The 21,970-nt window shown below is 46.0% G+C and overlaps 1 protein-coding gene across 1 annotated transcript in view; it reads left to right on the top strand.

The window, feature by feature from the left end:
• The window catches only part of LOC103195722 (inositol hexakisphosphate kinase 3), a 41,233-nt gene that overhangs the window by 9,979 nt on the left and 9,284 nt on the right, over positions 1–21,970 (top strand). The window contains exons 3-4 of the mRNA XM_042780755.1: positions 375–550; positions 1,682–1,857. Of these exons, the coding sequence (XP_042636689.1) occupies positions 375–550; positions 1,682–1,857 (352 nt within the window). The remainder of the gene's footprint in view (positions 1–374; positions 551–1,681; positions 1,858–21,970) is intronic.

The following is a 21,970-nucleotide window of genomic DNA, read 5'->3' as shown; positions in this document are numbered from 1 at the left end:
TCATTTTTCTGCAAATGGATCTCCAGTTTTGCCAGCACCATTTATTAAACAAACATTCTCTTCCCCATTTAATGGATTTGGGGCCTTTGTCAAACATCAGCTGACTATAGGTCGATGGATCTATATCTGGGTTCTCAATTCTATTCTATTGGTCTATGTATCTGTCATTGAACCAATACACCTCAAGTTATTCTTGATAATGAATCCCAATTACTTAAAAGTGAATGGCAGTGAGTTTGGTCCCCCCCCCCTGAGGTGTGGAATGGGGACCCAAGTTGAATGGGGACTCATAGTGACCCCTCCTTGGGTTTCTGAGGCCAGCCAGACACCTCTGACTCATGGTTTCCCTCACTGCCCTATGTTTCCCTCACCAGCGCGGGCAAGACACTCTTGAGATCTGAGTTCCACTTCAAAGCTGAAGTCTCTTCACTAGTGGAAGACACCAGTGGGAGCCAGGCTGAGAGGAAGAGTTTCAACCCATGGGGCCTGCACTGCCACCAGGCCCACCTGACCCGCCTGTGCTCTGAGTACCCAGAGAATAAGCGGCATCGTATCCCATGCCTGTCCTCCCTCCTGCACGTGGCCCCAGGGACAAGAAGGACCACCCAGCAGGGGTGGGGAGGGTGAAGGGGGAGACAGAGAGACGGAAAGAGATAAGACAAATGGAGGTAGAGTAAGACAACACAGACACACACACAGGATGGGAAGAGAGGACAGAGAGAGATGTGAGGGAGAGTTTGAGGGCATAAGCTCTCAAACCTGGGACCTAGAAGAAATCAGATGCCTCCAAAAGGAAAATCAGAGTATGGGCATCAGAATGGGAATTAAGCTGAACACAGTGCTCCTAGCAGTGTCTCTGCCACCTCAGTAGGAAGGCTGGTCTGGGGTTTTCTATGGGAACACAGGAATGATGCTGCCACCCTGAGTTGGGGCAGCAGGGGCTCAGAGGGCTAAGTCCCAGATCCCACCCCCACCCCCACCTCAGTTCCTTGCTATGCTTCTAAACTCTCCCTGCAGTCATCTTCCTGTGAGGGTGGTTCCTCCTTAAGGATGCTCCTGTGGAGTAGACTCTGAGGGGAGGTAGACCCCCTTGTCCACTAGCTGCCATGTCCTCAGTGAGCAAATGCAGGCCTGATGTGCCCCTTCATCACCACCAGGCTCCTTGCTGCAAATGGGTGGCGGGTTTCACAGTATTTACTAAGACACATCTGCAACCCTAATCCCTAAGAAGCTTTTGCAGGATAATTACTCTGCTGAAATTAATATTCCTGCAACTCATCTCTGAAGCTAACATCAACCCACTTCTCCCAAAAGGTACTGGCCCATTCAGTGACTTGAGGTTTTAGCCTTATGATTTTTCTCCCATAAAATGTAAATTGGGTATGGTCTGCCAGGGATTTCATGCCTGCATTTAAATTCCAACCTAAGAGCAAAAGGGAAAAGAGAAAAAACCTTGCATACTCATAAACTCACCATAAATAAATGGACTTATTAAAGCAGCCTACAAAGTTAATACCTTGAATTCTTAGTAGCAGCAATGAGCTTGTCTGTAACAGAATGGGAGTGAAGGAGAGATGCTCAGAGTAGGGAATTTCCAGGCAGCTTCTGAGCTTTGCTGGCTGCCTCCTGAGGGGCGGTGGCCTTTCTGTCCTCAAAGCCTTCCTTGACTTAGTGTGACAAGGGTTCTTGTTGCTGGAAAACGTGGTGTCACAGTACAAGCATCCCTGCATCTTGGATCTGAAGATGGGGACACGGCAACACGGGGATGACGCATCCGAGGAAAAGAAGGCCCGCCACATGAGGAAGTGCGCGCAGAGCACCTCGGCCTGCCTGGGCGTGCGCATCTGCGGCATGCAGGTGAGTGGCGGTGGACCTGCTACAGGGGAAGCATCCTGGCATGTCACTGGGGAGCAAGTGTGTCTCCCACCCAGATACCACTGCCCCCCAAAATCCTTCACTTTGGCAGAGCAACAGAGGAGGGACCAGGCACTGCTCTGTCAACAAGAAAATGCATATCCTGGAACATGATACACTGGGGCTTTTTAAAAGAGGATGAGCCAGTACCAACTACTGACAAGTTGATTCTCACTCATGGCGACCCTGCATGTATTAGAGCAGAACTGTGCTCCATAGGGTTTCCAATGGCTGATTTTTTCACAAGTAGATCACCAGGACTTTCTTTCAAGGAACCTCTGAGTGGGTTTAAACCGCCAGCCTTTCGGTTAGCAGCTGAGCTGGTGTGCACCACCCAGGGACTTCTCCCTCAGGACAGACAATAACCAAAGAGGGGGAGGACCCAAACTCACTTCCTTGAGTCGATTCTGACTCGTGGAGACCTCTTGTGTTACAGAGTAGAAATGAGCGCCATAGAATTTTCAAAAGCTTTTCTGCAGTCTTTATGGAGGATCACAGGTCTTTCTTCTACAACGCCAACTAGGTAGGTTCCAATCACCAACCTTTCAATTAGCAGCTAAGTGGTGTACAGAACGCCTTTCTTTAAAAAAAATTTTTTACTGTGATTTGGGTGAAAGTTTACAGAGCAAATTCATTTTCCACACAGCAGTTCATACACATTTTGTTTCATGACATTGACTGCAATTCCCCACAACGTAACAGCTCTCTTCCCACTTCCTCCCTGTAGTTACCTCTTCCCTCTGTCTTTCTTTCCTATGTATTCCTGACCCCTGAGCTATCTCCCTGTGTAAACACTGTCCTTCTGTTCTCCCACGGTCGCTCTAAGGAATGTATCTATCTGATGTCTGATGTAAATGTTCACCCTCTATGCCGGCCTATTGTTTGGCTGGAAGCCACAGGAGTGAGTTCAATTCCAGACCTGAAGGGTAACTAGGGGCCATAATCTCAGGGGTCTCACCAGGCTCTATCAGACCAGTAAACCTCATCCTTTTTTTTTTTTTTTTTTTTATGATTTTGATTTTGTTCCACATGGTTCTCCCACTCTATCCAGGATCTCCTGCATTGATCCCTTTCTGAGTGTTTGATAGTGGTAGCTGGGCACCATCTAGTTCTTCTGGTCTCATGGTTATATTGGCTGAGGATTGCATGGTCTACTAGTCCCTTGGACTAATTTTTTCCATCCTCTTTGGTTTTCTTCACTCTTCTTTGCTGTGGACAAGGAGAAACCTACTGTTGCATCTACCAAAAACCAAACCAAACTCACTGCTGTCAAGCTGGATCTGACTCATAGAGACCCCTCCTTGGGTTTCTGAGGCAGTATCACTATAGAAGTAGATTGCCCAACCTTCCTTCTGAGGAAGGGCTGATGGGATTGAACCAACAGCCTTCTTCTGGTTAACAGTCAAATGCCTTAGGCACTACACCACCAGGGCTCCTCTGCTGCATCTGTTGTTGTTGTTGTTATGTGTCATTGAGTCGAACCCGACTCACAGAGACCCCTCCTTGGGTTTCCTAGGCAGTATCACTACAGAAGTAGATTGCCCTTCCGAGGAGTGGCTAGTGGGTTTGAACTGCCTGAAAACCCACCAATTTTTAACTGTCTCAGTCTTGGCAGCTGAAATGTTCCACAGTGGCCATGTGGGTCCTGCCCATGTTGAGAGCAGCCCTTTGATGCCCATGTGTGAGAAGAGGCTGGGGAGAGAACTAAGAGAAACTGCTTCTCTGTGCATGTCGTGGCTTCCTGCTTTCTCAATCTCTAGAATGATAAAGCTGAGTCCTCTCCTTCTCAGAGGCTATAAGAGAGTCTGCTATTGGATTCTTATTAGCCATTCCTCCTTCTTAGTCCACATTTCCTGCTCCTTTTTGCTAACTGTTCTAGTTAACCAAGTGGGAAGGTAGTAACTTGCTAAATTCAGGCAAAGGAGGGTTAATTTTTTTTTACTGCCCAGATTCCACGCTTCATATTTGCTGCTCTGATGTGGCTTATAGCAGAGGCTGCAGGAGAACAGGAGTAAATAAACTTTCTCCACTCACTCACTCTTATAGGCTGTCTACTCAAAGCAAAACCAGACACCAATTTGACGGTAAACGTTATAGCTTTCCTTAATTGAAACTGCCACCCCTTGAAGCTGGAAGTGGAGTCTATAAATTTGTTGCACAGATGTCCCTTGCAAGGCTTAGAATGCAGTCTTCAAGAGAATGGAGTGCAATGATTTGTGGGGTAAATGCAATCTCTCTCTGGACTTCAACCTCCTGAAATTGATCTGATTTATTTAGAAAGTGAGGCCTGTCATGTATTTATGACAGCTAATTTAGAAGACGATCGCCAGACCTCTAAAGATAACACTGAGACCATCCTATCTTGCAGATTTTCTTCAACACTGGCTTTCCGTAAACATATCATGTAATTTGAAGGTAGGAAAAACCTAAGGAACTGTCTTGGCCAGGTACAGGCAGCCCTTGCCAGGTGTGCCAGGCAGAGATGTGCCAAGTCACCCTCTGGCCATGCCAGCCACTGGCCTTGGTTCAGCTTCTGCTGCTGCCTGTGCCACTAGAATGAAATGGGGGTAGCTGCCACTGTCCCCCCATCAGCATCTCTCTTCCATCTGCTCCCTTCCAGTGGCCAAGACATGGCAGGGGAGGGGAGAGGGGACAGTGCCAAGGAGGGGAGCTGCCAGCACTGGAGAGTTTTGTGAGCCTCCCTCTTCCACCAGGGGCCCCTCAGCTACATGAGGCTGCCTGGAAACTCCATTCATATTGGATCTAGCCTGTCTCTTTATCTTCACACAATTCACCCCAATCCACCCCCAAGAGCCATTACTGTTTCCTTTGAATCTGCAGAGAAAGGACTTTATAAACTTTGTTGAGGAAAATTTAATCTAGTTGGCTTTCCAAGGCCATTGGCTGTGATTTCAGATTCCTTTCTAGCTTGGGTTTGCTAATATTTGAATTGAAGAGGGCCAGATGCCAGGGCTTAAATCATGATTTGGAAGTTGACATTGGAAATTCACAAGAGAGGCAATCCAAGCCTTTTCCTCCTGGGTAGAGAGTCACCTCTGTAGGGTGAAGATTCTTGAGATCTTGGGTTACTATTAAAGGCCTGTACAGAAAACATTTTAAAATGGAAAAGCTATGTTGGTGTTTCATGGAAGATCACCTTGCCATTCGTTTCAACCATTCTTGCCCTACATCTCCTGGAAATCTGTTTATAGATTAAGTTAGCTTGTGATGCTGCAGCCATAGCATATACAAGATTTTTTTTCTAAGTTAGCAGTTGTTCACATTTTCTCTTTCTTCTTTTTAATGCAAGGTTTATCAAACTGGCAAGAAGCACTTTCTCTGCAAAGACAAATACTATGGAAGAAAACTCTCAGTCGAGGGGTTCAGACAAGCCCTCTGTCAATTCCTGCACAGTGGAACCCGCTTCCGCACAGAGCTCCTAGAGCCCATTCTGCACAAGCTCCGGGCCCTCCTCATGGTTATTAGGAGCCAGAGCTCATACCGGTTCTACTCCAGCTCTCTCCTCATCGTCTATGATGGACAGGAGCCCCCAGAAAGAGCATCAGGCACCCTGTATCCTCAAGAGGCTCCACAGACAGCCCTTGGCAGCTGCCCTGGAAACCTCCCCAAAGTCGACATCCGAATGATAGACTTTGCACACACGACATACAAGGGCTCCTGGAATGAGCTCACCACCTATGATGGGCCAGACCCTGGCTATATTTTCGGCCTGGAAAACCTCATCCAGATCCTACAGGATATCCAAGAAGGAGAATGAAACTCGTTGGGCTTATCTGGATGTTTCTAGGGTACAGATCTCAAAAGGGACCTATCGGTAGCCAGGGTAGTCTAGATACCCCTCAGCTTTGTAACAATCACATCTACCTTCACAAGCCAGCTCTACATATGGCAGGCTCTATTAACAGCAGCTAAAGAGACCAGCTCTGGTGGTAATTCCACATGCCCTGGCATCTTGTAGAATGGACAGTCAGTATAAAGTGCTACTATTATGAATACTGGAAGGGTGCACATGAGTTAAAGGCCAGTATTTGCATCTAAAAATGCTGTCTTTTTATCATGTTTCAGTCCTTACAAGCTATGAGGCAAAAAAAAAAAAAAAACTTTACTTGAAGAAGTCTTGATGCTCATGAGTTTTCTGCTCACAGGGGCAGCCTGCTCCGAGGGAAGGCAGAACTAATAAATGTTTCTTACCTTCCTGAGAGGCGTTTCGGGTAGGGCAGGATGAAGTGGGACAAATATGTCCTCCTTAGCTTGCTTTGTACCCAGGTTCTGATGGACAAGGAAAATCCCAGACCTGAGCCCTGGCAAACCAAGACCCCAGTTTCTCCATTTCTGCCTGTAGAGAGGGCATCTCCTTACAGACTTCTGAGTGCCTATTGGAGATGATGATTCTTCCAGATTCTGACCATGGAGAGGCTCCCACCATGAAAATGTAGCTTCCAGTGGGGGTGGAATGCACGTGAGGAGGAGCCACTAGAGTTGAGCCACATTCTTTGCCTTCTATTTATTTATTTTGGGGGTGGGTTGGAGGAGTCCGAAAGAGGAGGCCTGGAGGATTGAGACTCCAGGGACAATGTTTACAGGACTGGTGGACAAGTGTAAATACAGAACAAAGAGCAAACAGTTCTAACTAATTTCTTCTTCTGCAGCGTGGAAACCTATTACATGCCGTTGAGTCAAGCACTGAAATATGTTACTCAATTAGGGAAATAAATTTGTTAATAAAATTGCTCAGGTCACCAGTGATTATCTGGTGCACCTTATTACCCTTCCTGTTTGTTTATTCTGATCATCACACTGTATGGTGGTTGGAATTGCCGGGCAACTAGAGTACACAGCAACAGTACACGGATTTCCCACAATCCTTCAGGGAACCTGGGTGGGAAATGGTGGCTGGTAAAACATTTGCATATGTCTGCAAAGCAGGCGGCACCAGACTTGAGGAGTAAGTGGTCCTTTCATGTAAACCTTGTAAAACACAAGATTAAATAACAATTTTTGGATTCTCAGCAGTAATTACCATTAACTTTCCAAAATCCACAGTACTAGAAGCAAAGAGTGGCCTGGATGATTAAAAAGAAAAAAGAAAAAAAAAAAAACTTTAAATTTTGGGATACATTCTTAGGACTTAAGAGGAGATTAACTTGCTTAATTATGTTTGGCCTGGGTAACAATGCCATTAACTTGCATGTTCTGTGCTCACGGTGGGAGAGGTGAGTCAAAGCATATTGGGTGGCAAAAGGGAGTTAGACTAAAACTAAGTATTCACTAATGACAAAAAACACCTGTGCAGAGTGCAATGTCAACCAAAAACCAAACACACTGCCACAGAGTAAATTCCAACTCATAGCGACCCACACTGGGATTCTAAGGCAGTAAAACTTTACAGAAGTAGATTGCCCAGTCTTCCTTCTGCAGAGTGGTTGGTGGGTTTGAACCACCAACCTTCTGGTTAGCAGTCAAATGCCTTAGGCACTGTGCCACCAAAGATCCTTAATGATAAAAAGGAGTCCTGAATACTACTTGTCCTGGGCCTCTTCCTTGTTTGAGAAGTTGGTATCTCACAATCAAATCCAAAGTTCCGTCGCCTGGCTTCTGATTCCTCCACCCCTTCTCAGCCTTGGATCTTGTGGGACTCACCTGAGGACAGCTAGACTCAATGAGTCTGGATTCTTGTGCACAGCTTTGCAGACTGAGAAACTTAGCTGAATAAACCCACTCAACTGACCAGAATCTGGGAAGAGGGAGAAAAGAAAGGTATGGAAAGAAGAGAAGAAGATGGGGTATGAATATTTCCAATCCTTACTTGAAAACGGCAGAAGTAAAGGATCTCTAGATAATCCGGCAATCAGTAAATGTATACTGAGCAGCTATCCCATTTTATCTCTTTGCTAAGTGCTGTGGAAGATTCAGCTCTTGAGGAGCTTAGACTCTAGCTGAAGAGGCAAGAATAACACACATGAATGGACAATGAACCACACAAGATAGTACCTAAAGATACAGGGGATTAAACTGTGTGGTACAGATAATCAAAGACTATAATTTCAAGGTGAAGGCTGGCTGAGAAAGAGTCATCACAGAAACTGTTGGAGGAGGTGAGCCCTCACCTGGACCCTGAAGGATGACAGGAATGGAGAAGAGGCTGGAGGATCAGCTATGTGGGAAGTAAACAGAAAGAGTGAGAGGAAAGAAAAGTCCAGCATGCTCATGAGCCTGTGAATAGACAAACCCATTCCAAACAGGGGTTTTGTGGTTGGGAGTAGTGGAAATAAAGAGTAGAGATGGAGTGAGGCCAGAGGGTAGAGATACTGGAAAATCTGGCCAAGTAGCTCATGAATTTGTTGATTTGTGATTTCATTAATTTGTCCTTCCTTCTTCCTTTTTTGAAAATAAATCTTCATTTTGAACTTTATAAAAAGCAATGCAATGCAATACCCCATACACTGTAAAAGGCTCTTGGCTGACCTTTCTTTCCTAGACTGGATAAATATTTGTTTGAATTAACAAACATATTGGTATTAATTAGGGTAGGCTAACTGCTCTAACAATGCCCAACTCTCAGAGGGTTAACACACTACCATTCAGTGTGGTCGACAGAAAGCCTCTGCTCCCACACAGTCATCAGTGACCTAGACTCCTCCTATCGTGACACACAGCCACAGGTCCTGCTGATAGGCAAGAGTTACACAGCATGGAGAAGAGACACCAAATTCCATGGACTCAACATTTAACACCATATACTAGTGTTAAATGCTGCCTACCGTGTTCTAACATGTGTAATAACTGTCAGGGTACAGTGCTCTTGTTGATCTTGCATTCAGTGAGGATAAAATTCCCTTTTTCTTTCTTTCCATCCATCTATCCATCCATCCAACAAATATTTAGCAAGGACATATGGCACAGTGCTAAGGCCTGCATAGGAAACAAAGGTAGTGTCAAGACAGTGATGCTATCCTTAAGAACCTTATAATTTAATGAGAGTTAAGACCTTCATATGAAAATATAATGGGTGCTTTACTAAGTGATGAGGGCCATCTGCTCACCTGTGCAGAGTGCTGCCCCAGGGTGCAGAAGCAGTAAGGGTCCACTGCCACATGGGGTGATAATCGAGGTTATTATTTGAGTTATACCTTGAAAGCAAGTCATGTCTGACAGGTGGTAAAGAAGGAGCAGATGTTCTAAGAAGGACAGAAAAGCATAGAAATGGAAAATCAAGCATTCTTTTCAGAAAATAGCAAGTGGTATGTGTTGGCTGCAGGGGGCTCACATACAGAGTAGCAGAGAGAGGGAAGATAGCAATGGAGAGAGAGAGGGAAGATAGCAATGGAGAAACTCCAAACTTGAGCACTAGAAAGAACTTCTGACCTTCCACCTCTGCTGTGCCTTCTTGCCTGGACTAGTGTAAAAGGCTCTTGGCTGACCTCTTTTTCCCCAGACTGGATAAATCTTTGTTTGAATTAACAAACACATTGGTATTAGTTAGGGTAAGCTAACTGCTCTAACAATGCCCAAAGCTCAGAGGGTTAACACACTACCATCCAATGTGGTCGACAGAAAGCCTCTACTCCCACACAGTCATCAGTGACCTAGACTCCTCCTATCGTGACACACAGCCACAGGTCCTACTGATAAGCAAGAGTTACACAGCATGGAGAAGAGACACCAAATTCCATGGACTCAAATTAGTCATGTAGCCATACCCAGGTGCCAGGGGGCTGAAAGTTTGTGTGTCTAGGAAGAGGAAATAGGTTTGATGAGTACTCAGCCAGTCTCTGCCAAATCCTTGTCTCCATAATCCTTATGTCAAGATGATACCTGACTTAAGAGAAAAATAGAGAAATAAATGAATGGAGAGTAGAAGGGGACAGCTGGGCTGAAGTGACAGGGCTGTGGGTTCTGATCCAGCTCTTTCCCCAGCTGTGTCATCATCACACACCACTAGTGTGCTAGGAACCCTGGTAGACTGGCTTAGCATCTCCCTCTCCCTCAGTTTCCTCCTCTGTCTGATAGGGACTGTGACTTTGTCCTCAAGAAAGGTAATGGAGAAGAGCAGACATGGATCATGACCATGTCAGTAGAGCAACCTGGCTTTGACATCCCCACCAGGAGCAAGGGCAACTGGGAGACAGTCATCCACCCCCACCCTGTCCCTCTGGTGTCCCCTGTGTGATTAAAGAAGCAGCTAAAGAGCGGAATGTTATTACAGATTTTCCATAATGCGATGTCATCAGGAAGCCCTGGGCCTCTGGGCAGCATCCTGGCAGCCCCATCACTCTTCTCAGCTGTACAAAGCCTCTTAGACCGCACTGGAAAGGGCAGGAAGCAGTCTCAGAAAACAAATGGCAAGGCAAGACTACTCATCAGCAGCTCTTCAAAATGATCTAAACTTTGGACTTTTGATTTAAATCTGCATCCTCGGTGGCCAAAAACATAAAGCAGAAGATGAGGGAAAGAGCAAAAATAAAAGTGCGGGTGCCAAGAACTAGAGGGAAGGGAGAGAACAAGAGCAGCCGCCCTGGGACAAAACTGTGCTGAGCTCTAAGTGAGAGAGCCAGGCAGGTTGACATGCAGCCAGGTTCAGGTCCTTTTTAATACTCATCTCTCAGACCTGTTCTCTTCTATTATGAAGCTGCCCTGAAATGGGACAGAAAGTTTGAGAGCTAATCCAAGAAGCAAATCTGGAAAACTACCTGCCTGATTTACCATTAGCCTTTCTCCCTCAGTTCTCCAAAGATGAATATCCTAAATGAACAGCAGGGGTAGGGATGGGGATAGGTGGGCAAGGAAATTGGGCTTATAATCTAATGTTGTTCTCTTCAGGCTCATTTAGTTAACAAATATTTATTGGGAGACTCCTGTGTGCCAGGCCCCCTTGTCAAATAGCAACTAGTGCTCTGAGGCAAAAGGGGACAGAGAGTGATTTGGGGATAGGGGTTGGGAAGGCCTCCCTGAAGTGACATTTGACGTGACAGCACAGTGAAGGGAGGGAGGCAGATACCTAGGCAGATGACAAGATGTCTGAACAGAGCTAAGGGGCTCTGAATGCATTAAGCTGCATGTATAAGGTTCCACTGAGGCCCATAGCATCTCACCTCAAACACCAGCACATCTGAAAGAAAGGGAAAAAATGCTTTCAGAAGAAGGCAGCAATCTTCTACCAGCGTGACCCTCTCAGCTACCTTTACACGGGGGTGTTCAACAGCTAACTACCCTGATGAAAGTCCAGCCCCACTTTCTGAGGTAACCTATCTGGGTGCTGCAGCCAATCATTTCATCCAGTTGAATAAGTTGAAAGATGAAAAATCAGGCTATTGGGCCCCACAATGCAGCTTAGTATTTAATTCCTTTTTAATGTTTACATTATTAACACCAGCATTACAAAACGATATTTTTACTTTCAAATAATTTAAATGTGCAATTCAGTGTCTAGATTACTGGGATCATTATAACGTGAAAAACTGAAGCAGCACTCCCTCCCTCCTCATTCCTCCCCCTAATGGTGCTGCATTTCTATAAAGAGCGATCAGAGCTCCATAAAGTCCAAATACCCATTCCAAATTGCTCAGAGGTGCAGCCCTTGGAGGGGAGGATTTCAATGAGCCAGGGGAGGCAGCACTCAATGTGGAGTGAGTGACAGCCGGCAGGTGGGTGTTAAAATGGTCATCAACTCCTTGAGGTGCTGGCACCATCCAGCCACATTCCAAGCAGTGCCTATTAATATGCCCAGAATGGCAGCTGGGTGATTGACAAGCCAGTGAGCCTAGACTCTGGCTCAGACCACCCACAAGCAGAGGGGGAGGAGAAAGGGGCAGAAGTAAAACAAAGCCTGAGAGGGCCCTGGAGCCCCTTGGAAAACAGTAACTAAGAGCCACTACCATTTGTTGGTCTACTCTGTGACAGTAATGGCCAACCACTATAAAGCGCATATAAACACACAATGTGGTTTCCAAAAACAATGTTGTGCCAAGGCCTAAAGAGACATGCTGATGGAGTGGTGAGGAGCAAGGGCTCAGGAGCCACTCCACCTGGGTTCAAGTCCTAGCTCTACCATTTACTAGCTGGTGAACTTGGGCAAGTCCTTATCCTCTCCGAGCCTGTTTCCAACTCTGTACAATGGAGATCATACTGACACTTATCTCTGAGAGCCACTGTGAGAATTAAATGAATCAAAATGTGTAAGGCATTTACTGCCTGGTATATGCCCTGGTGGTACAATGGCTCAGCTGCTAACAGGAAGGTTGGCAGTTCAAACCCACCCAGTGGTTCCATGGGAGAAAGATTTATCAATCTGCTCAGTAAAGATTACAGCCTAGAAAACCCTATGGACAGTTAGTTCTACTGTCACACGGCACCTGACAGTATAGTATATATTCAGTAAGTGTTCATGTATCATTATGATTCCTATTTAAGATGAAGAAATCAAAGCTCAGAGCAGTTAAATAACCCACCCAAAGTTGGATGCTCTGAAGTCCACCTTCATGTGGCTGCTCCTTGGGGTGACTCAGACCTCTGTCAACACCAGCTCCTCAGAGGTGGCCACCCAGACCACTTGGACCTCAGCCCAGCCCCAATCACTGTAGACCCAGACCCCTGTCTTGATCTCTCCCTGGCAATTATCACATCTGAAATTATTTTGTTCACTTATTAAGTTAAACAAAGTACTTAGAATGATGCCTGGCACAGGGTCAATATTCAATAAATAGTATCAATGATTATCATTATTATTATTATCATATGTTTGCTTGATTGTTGTCTGTTTCCCTCCACATAAATGTAAAATCCAGGGGATCAGAGCGTTCACCTCTCTCATCTCCCATCCTACCCCCAGGTGCTAGAGAAAATGTCCACCACATGAAGGAACTCAGGGCTGGCTTCACCCACGTGTGACTTGGGTACTCACACGGGGCCGTAAGCACAGCAATCCCAAGCTGGGTCTAATCCTTTGCTGTTGCTATCCTGAAGTTCTTAATAACTTTTTAACAAACTCTCACATTTTAAGCCCCTACAAATTATACAGATGGTTCTGGATGAATGAATGAGCAAGCCCAGGTTTCAACCCAGGTCAGTGCTACTTCAAGACTTTGCTACTCCACCACCAGGCCAAACAAGTCTCCAAGTAGGGGCAAGGGGGGTGGAAGCCTTAGAAGGAGGCATTAGTTTCCATTTTCCCTGGCATCCAGTTGTTCTTCTCAAATTCCCAGAGTACTTGTGCCTCAAAAACCAAACCAAACCCACTGCCCTCGAGTTGATTCCAACTCATAGCAAACCCCATTGAGTTTCCGAAGTGGTAAATCTTAACAGAAGTAGATTGCCCAGTCTTCTTCCATGAAGTGGCTGGTGCTGCCACCTAATGTCACTCTTTCTCTTGCTGAAGACAAAGGAACCTCAGTCCCTGCCTCTCAGGATGCTGCTGGCCATCCAGGTGCTTGTCAAAGCCAGCCACGGTGGGGCTTCAGGCAGAATTACAAAGCCACAGGGCACCCAGAACAGCCCTAGGTGCCTGGCGCTTGATAGTAAATAGATACAACCCTTGCCTTTCAGTCCTCAGGGCAGCCATCAAAACTAAAAAAAAAAAAAAAAAAAACCACTGCCATTTTGACTTATAGCAACCCTGTAAGCTAGAGCAGAACTGCCCCATAAGGTTTTCAAGGCTGTCATCTTTACAGAAGCAGAGTGCCTCATCTTTCTCCCATGGAGCAGTTTGGTGGGTTCAAACCACCAGCCTTTTGGTTAGTAGTCCAATGCTTTAAACACACCACCACCAGAGATCATACAACTGTTGGAGAGAATGGAGCAGGGTGGTATTACTGGGCTGGAAAGGGGGTGGGGCCCACAGGAAAGTTTCTGGAGATGTCCTGCCCTTGAGTGCATTTTCTGTTCTTCCCTACAGGGCCACACTGGGTCCCCAGAGGTTTTCACTCACGAAGTCTTTAAGTCTTCAGAGCAGTCTGTTGCTGCACCCTAACTAAAACCACCCATTGCTCCTTGCTCAAATTAAACCCCTCTCTCTTCCTGCCCCAGGCCTGGTTCTTGCAGCCCCATGTCCCTGCATACCCACTCATCGAAATCCTAACCATACGTCCAGCCCAAATGCCAAGTCCTCCAAGAAGTTCTCCCTGATCTTTCTCCTCCTACACAGCTTCCTTTCTCCAAACTTCCTAGCACATCCTCTAATACTTTAATGAAAGCCCTTGTCACTTTGAACTTTGTTTCTGTTATACAGTCAGTCATTCCCCAACTCCACAGTGGGGAAGGCAAGAATCTCCTGGGATTCCCCTTTATAGAGCAGGTGCCCTGCGAAGGGAGAGAGATGTGGAAGCAAAGCATGGGATGGTACTGGGTGAATGCTGGGCAGGGAATACACAAAGAGGGCAGAGACTTTATTGAGGAAAATCTGGAAGGATATTCCACATCATAATGCAGCTGGAGATGTATGAGGTTTGGTAAAAACAAGTTTTTCCAAGCTGAGTCAATCCAGTTGACATTGCTCACTCTAGGAAACTACAGGAAAGTCACCTACTTGTGGGGTGGGAGGAGGGCACAGAAGGATAAAAGACGGCTGAGCAAAGACGGCCAAGAGCTGAGAAGAACAAAAGAAGAAATTGCCTCAGAGTACCAAAAGATAGTGGCAAGAACAGGGGCTGTGGGAAGAAAGAATGAGAAAGGGGGGCTGAAACAACGTGTGCGTATTAAGTTCGAACAAATATTCATCGAACAACTTGTATTTACATGCAAATGTATTCACTTATGCAAAACAGCAGAGATATTGGAGGAAGGTTTTTCAGCCTCGAGACTGTGCAGTCATTGAGAAAGAGAAGCAAAGCTGTCCCTGGGGTGTTTCGCGTTTGACTTGCCCATGGGAGATGGGCCTGTTCCAAGAGTACGGACTAAATTAGCTCGGTTTACAGAGACAGAGGAGCAGCGCCCCTAACCGGTGAGCGGCTGGCGCCCGCGAAGGCACGCATGCTCACTCCTCCCTCTTACCCCACCTCCTCGAGACCGACTGCGAGCCTTAACGCGCACGCGCACCCCATCCGCGCCGACTTCTTCCTCGGGGGCGGTGACAAGCCGGGCCCAAAATGGCGGCCAGCCGCTACCGGCGTTTTCTTAAGCTCTGTGAGGAATGGCCCGTGGACGAGACCAAACGGGGCCGGGACTTGGGCGCTTACCTGCGGCAGCGGGTAGCACAGGCCTTTCGGGAGGGAGAGAACACGCAGGTGACCGGACTGTGGCGGTTTGGGAGACAGGGGAGGCACGGAAAAGATGAGGCAGGAACCGGGCTAACGTGCGGCCCGTTTGCGGGGCCTTGCGCATGCGCACACCTTCCCTCCCAAGCCGCACGTGCGTGCAGACCTTTGTCTTGGGGAGCTAGAGAGCGATGCCTGTTCATTCTGCTCAGTGATTTCAGTTGGCTGTACCTTGTAATCATTGAGGAAGCTTTTTAAAAATTTAGGTGCCCGGGATCTCCTCCGCCATATTGAATCAGAATCTTAGGAGGTGGAACCTTCGCCTTGGTATTTTAAAAGCTCCCCAGGAGGTTCAAGGTACAGCCTGGATTGAGACCCACAATACCAATTGCAAGTTGGTGACAGTCTCAGAGTTGTTGCTCATGATGCCATTTACCTTGCCTGCTGTGCGTTGATGGAGGTGAACCCCAAGAGCCTCTGCAGGGCCCCAGCTAATCCTTTATGCTTTTCCGCGGCCCCTGTAAACCTGTGCAATAGGTTTAGGTTCTAGATTCATGCCCTAACATGACTGGTAGTGCTGCAGCTCTTGGATTCATTTATTCATTTAGCAACATGTAATATACATGTTGATTACCCACCATATGCCAGGAGTTGTACTAGATCTGAGGAGAGAGCTGTAACTTAGAAAGATGAATACCTCTCCCTCATGCAGTTTATATTCCTAGTTCAGGACACATGAAACATCTAGGCATGCATACAAGACAATCCACATAAGTACTATGATGGATATAAAGTAGAGTACTGTGATAAAGGAGTGATAATAGTTTCAGTAGTCAGATAAAGACTTTTTTGAGGAGGTAACAAATAGGTGAGACTTAAGGGAAGTGGATGAACTAGCAGTGTACACTTGACCAGAAAGGCATTCCAGGCAGAGAGAACAGGCAATCCAGAGGTCCTGTGGCAGGAAGCAGATTGGCATGTTAGGGAAAGTGTTGGAGGGCAGTGAGTGATGGGAGGTTTAATGAGAGTTGAGACAGAAAAGCAGGAGCCAGTCACAATAGAGCCTTATGGGCCATGTTTAAGAGTTGGATTTTTATAAGGGCAGTAGGAAGCCATTGGGATGGTTTAGTCAAGATACTAATATGACCTAATATACTTTTTTTCTAAAAAAAAGAAGATCACTTTGGTGGTGTGGGAGTCCCTGAGTAGTACAAAATGATTAACATATTTGGCTACTAACTGAAAGGCTGGCAATTTGAGTCCACCCAGAGATGCCTCAAAAGACCTGGCAGTCAACTTCGAAAAATGAGCCTTTGAAACTCTACGAAGCACAGTGCTACTCTTACACACATGGGAGTCACCGTGAGTTGGAATATACTTGAGGACAACTGGTTTTTGGTTGTATATGTTGAATGGATTGTAAGGTGCCAAAATAGAGGAAGGCTGGAGAGAAGGTAACTCAGGTACGAGATGGAGGTGACTTGGATGAAAGTGGCAGCAAGCACAGAAGGTGGAAGTGGCTGGAATTAGGTTGTAATTTGAAAGTCAAGTTAACAGGACTTGCCAGCATATTGGATGTGGGGTAAAGGGTAAAGAGAGGAACCAAGGATAAGACCGAGATTATTTTTGGCCTGAGCAACTAGGTGGAAGATGGTGCCATTTACTGAGATAGGAAAGACTAGATGAGGAACGCACCTGGGAAGACCATCTTGAGTTTGGTGTTGGACATTAAACTTACACTGTCAGGTCGACTTAACTTCCAAGTGGAAATGTCAGGTAAGCAGTAGGATATTGCCTGGGGCTCAGGCAAGCGGTCAGAGATATGAAATAACACACACACACATACTCTGAAGAAATACTTATGGGAAACTTGGCCAAGGCCTGTCAAAGCAGGAACATGTTTTTTTGTTTGTTTGTTTGTTTTTGTTTTGCAACTTAGCCCAACATGCCTGATGCCATCATTGTAACTGGATCACTGAGTGGATGTCAGGAATGGATGGAGTGTCTGGGCCAGGGCCTCTGTGTATGTGGGGTTGCATTACACTCGGGGCCTTTACAACTTTTATAGTGGCCTTCACTGGCCCAGTGTATAAAAATCATATCAAGTTCCAACTCTGCAAACTCTGTAGCCTTTTCTACAAATCTGTAGTGTGAACTGCTTGAGGATGGAGACAATCCCAATTTCATCTTTCTCCCTCTAGTGTCTAGAGTAACTCATAAAAGACACTCAGTAAATGTCTGAGTAAATAGATAAATGAATGATTGGTTATGGCTCATGAGACAGAAATCATTTTAATATAGTTGCAGATGTAACAACTAAATGGAAGTATTTCTGTGTCTTCAGTGGTGAGAATGAATTTGAGGGCTGTTTTGGGGGAATTACAGGAACTACATAATGGGCACATAACCTGGTCCTTAACACTAAGGAACTTAAAATTGGGCTGACACATGAATGATTCTTAGAAAATTGCAGGAGTGAACCCAGCTGGCATACAGGACAGTGGAGGCTAGATACTTGTCTACAAGCATACTTCCCACTTGGGAAGGTGGGAAAGCTTGTCACATTCACCTGCTTGACTTAGTGAAAGAGGAGCCAGAAAAGGAAGGAAGAGCTTTCTCTTTGGGAGTTGTCATCCTTTGTCATCACCTAGGGAGATGGCTCAGAATCCATCAGAGGCCTACACAGGTTTGAGTCATAGCTGCAGAAGCAAGTCATGGTTCTCTTGATGAGTGCAATCCTGGTAGAGGGAACCAGTGCATCCTGGTGCAGCAGGCACATTACTCAGGACCACGGTCATGCTACCTCATCCTGATGTCACCTGAGAATGCTCCTGGGCTTAGTAAGTCTGTGTGATGATTTTTGGAGGGAGCAGTCCCTGTTAGAATGGAAGATGGCCCTATGAGTCACTCCCATCCCTGGAAAATGTATAGCGACTTTGAGAAAGCGTGGTTTTGGTTGGCTCTTCACTAAACCGCAGCAGGCGGCAGGGGCTAGACCCACTGGCTGATCTGTATGGAGCTCTCCCTTGGCTATGCCTGTTTCCAAAAGGACAGGACTGGCGAGAGAGGCAGCTCTGCCCCCACAGACTTTTTGTGTCTTTATAAGGGAGAGACAGGCAGTCTTCCCCTCAATTTCTTGGTTTCCTGCATCTTAACTGTAACACCAAATAGGCTGTGCTTTGGCATGCATGATCTCATTAACTTAATCCTTAGAGCAGCCAAGTGAAGTCGTTATTACTACTGTCATTTTACAGACATGGAAACAAAATCAGAAAAATACAACTACTTCCTGAGGATCACATAGGATTAAGAGACAAAGGTGGGACAAACCCAGCCATCCTGGCCCTGGTTTGGCATTGTCTCCTTGTGGCTGACCTTTCCTTCCTCGAGTTATCTCTTCTTGTTAGATTAGATCAGTCTCTTGTTCCACAACCATCAAGCCACTGGCTTTTGTCCTTCCTTCTTAAACCAGAAAAAACAAACTCACTGCTATCAAGTGGTTCTAACTCATAGTGACCCGTCCTTGGGTTTCCAAGGTAGGAGCTCTGGTAGCATAGTGCCTAAGGCACTTGACTGCTAACCAGAAGGCTGACGGTTCAAACCCACCAGCCACTCTTCGGTTGGACATTCCTACTTCCGTAGTGATACTGCCTCGGAAACCCAAGGAGGGGTCACTATGAGTTGGTCCGACTCGAATTTGAACCTTGAACCGCCAGCCTTCTGGTTAGCAGTCAAATGCCTTAGGCATTATGCCACCTCAAACCTTTTTGGACCAGGGACAAAGAATAAAACACCTCCCAGTGTTTACCCTACCTGCTTCCCTTGCCCCAGCCATAACCAACCAATGTGGATGGGAAGAAAGCTGGTCCTCAGGCAGGTTACCAGTGCAGAAAGACCAGATGCACTAGAAAGCAAATCAATTATTCAGAGTTGAATACAGAGTACAAAAACCACTGCCTTGATTTATTCCACCTCAGATTGCCCTTTGGGGAGTCTTCATGTTCCACCCTGAACCTACCAATAGGGGAGGAGATGGTAGGAAGCAGGAACACACTTAACACCTCTCACACCCTATATCCTTTTGTACAGTTTTTTCAAGTTAATGTTCATGGGTTGCCCCGATCAAATACAATTTCCTTAAGAGAGCACATGTTCCCTACAGCACTGAGAGCTTAATCAAAGAGAATCACAACATGGGAGAAGGTGGCACAGACAACTATCATTGTATACTTAACCACAGGGAAAGGAGCAAATCCTTCTAATGAGTTCATTAGGTGCCAGAATAGCCTCCCAAGAGATCCTGCCTGTGTACCAGCAACCACTCACCTAGCAGAAGCACTGCACTGAGGAAGGGGCCTGAGAGGGCTGTCCCAAAGGGGCCCACCCACTCATAATTGTATTGTATCCAGGTTTAAATAAGATTGGCCCAGTTCTAAAGGACTTACACTTTGTCTTGGGTTTATAGTAATGTAAATGATATTTCCATTTTGTTAGAGGAGAATGCAAAACTTTTATATAATCTTGTTTTCTCAGTTGTCTAATGGAGGCCTGGCCTTTGGCATTCCTTGACGTGACAGGGAGCTCCCCAACTGCCTGGCACATGCTTGCAGCGGTGAAGACATCTCAATATGACACCCCCTACCCCACCACCCTGACAGATCTTTTGAGTGATAATATCAAACTCGCTGCAATGCAACCTGAAATTGTGATGAAAATCATCTCTAAGAGAGAATGTAAACATCTCCGTGTCTTTTTTTTCTCTCTCTCTCTTCTGGTTTTGAGAATGAGTTAAGGTCATGTTTAGACCAGGGGAAGGCATTTAGTTTCTTTAAAGTGCACGTTTAAAGATCTAGGTGCCCTTCCTAGAAGGATAAATGATTGACTGCTTTCAGTTGGTCACCACCTTATTCAAAGGTCTTTGGGGCCCACCCATTGCCCCTTAGACAAGTGTCTTCAGGCAACTTGGTGAGGCTTTCAGTGCCCTCTGACCTTTGTCCCAGCCTGTTTCCAAGCTTGCCTCTCACCACTGCAACAGGAGCCCCAGCTTCAGTTGAGGGTGTCTTTTCATTGCCTCCCAAATTGGCTGTTGTGCCAGTGATTCTTAACCTTTGAGAAGTGAGCACAAGTTCTGGACACACACATAAACACAAACATACTGGGGGGCGGGGGGAGCCCAATCACATGAACTTGCCACAATTTTGGTGGCTTCCCAGGCCTTGGGCTCAGCTTAAGAGCCCTGCCTGCCAAAAATATCATTGTCCCCATGCCTTTTTCATGCCTCTTCCTAGTCATTCCTCGGATTTTCACCTCACCGATCCCGAGGTCCAGCTCTAGAGTCTATGCGGGGACCTTACTCTCGGAAGACACTGCAGGAACTCTCACTGCATTGAGACTTAGGTCGTCCTTCCCTGCCTAGTGACCAGCTCCTGCCTTTGATTCCCTGCAGCAGCCCAGCATTCCAGGATTCTGGCACTTCATTACATATTGCCCATGGCATGTTTAGTTAACACAGGTGTAACTTGTCTCCTCAGCTCATTGCCACCTTTTCCAGTGCCAGGAATGGGTCTTCTTTATGTCCCCCACAGCCACCTAGCAGAGTATTCTCTACATAGTAGGTGCTCAAGAAATACATTTTTCAATAGAATTGAAAGGAATAGGCTCCCATTACAGAATGTACTCATTTCAGAAGTTCATTACCAAGTCATGAAAACCTTTTTTCATAGATCCTTCTGGACTGAATCCAGCTCTACCTTAATTAGCAAAGCAGTATGCGACACCCTTCCCCAAAAGTGCTTATGCATCCCTTTGTGTGACTAGAATAGGGGCTGCTGTACCAATTGCTGTCACCACCCAAAATTCAATTTTGAAAATCGAAATCAGTGCCTGCGGCACTGATGTAGATTTCTGTGTATAAAAGTTTAATATGGTAAAGAGAAATTTACTGACGACTGAGCAGGGGAAATGCAAAAGGAGCAAAAATAGAGCTATAAAGGACACTCTGTCAGTTGAACATCTATTTTATTCACATTTAGGGAGCAGTGCTGAATTTTTCATAATGTCCCTACTGCTGCCTTTTTCAAACCCAGCACTGCTATTAGTCCTAAAATGTCCGTAATCTCATTAGGTGTGAATGCAAAATCAGGTAATTTACAGCTTGTACATAAGAATAATTCTAAAAATGTGCAGTACATTTCATCAGAAAAACTGTATATTTCAAACTCCAGGAATGTTTGTGCCAGAGTCTGTGAATAAAGTGTAGGATATAGATGTGTGGCAAGACTTCTGGAGATAGACAAGTATCTGTTGATGTCCTTTTAAGTAGTAAACAAGATGTGTTAAGTACTGAGCTTGGGTTGAGTGTGACTGTAGCTAACTGCCATTGAGTTGGCCCCCTAACTCATGGTGACCTCATGCACAATGGCATGAAGTGCTGAGTGGGTCTGACCATTGTGATCCATAGGGTTTTTCCTTGACTGACTTTGGAAGTAGATCACCAGGCCTTTCTTCCTAATCTGTCTTAGTCCACAAGCTCTGTTAAAACCTACTCGGCATCAGAGCAACATGCATGCCTCCACTGACCGATGGGTGGTGGCTGCGCATGAGGTGTATTGGCTGGGAATTAAACTTGGGTCTCCTATGTGGAAAGCAAGAATTGTACCACTGATCACCACTGCCTCCTTAAGCATGTCTAGGAACCCAGAATTGGCCGTGGTGTCCTCTGTCCTTGGGCAGTAAGAACTTGGCTAGACAGTTGGCAGACCTCAAACTCCCATTCCATCTACTAAGCTACTGTTACAGCCTCATACAGACATCTCGCTGACTTCAAATGGGAAATTGGATGACAAGTC

Source organism: Orycteropus afer, unplaced genomic scaffold, assembly GCF_000298275.1.
Source record: "Orycteropus afer afer isolate SDZICR_OR568_19922 unplaced genomic scaffold, OryAfe1.0 scaffold00059, whole genome shotgun sequence".
Classification (NCBI taxonomy): Eukaryota; Metazoa; Chordata; class Mammalia; order Tubulidentata; family Orycteropodidae; genus Orycteropus; species Orycteropus afer.
The sequence above is the reverse complement of the archived record's forward strand: the minus strand, read 5'-3'. Positions and strand labels throughout refer to the sequence as shown.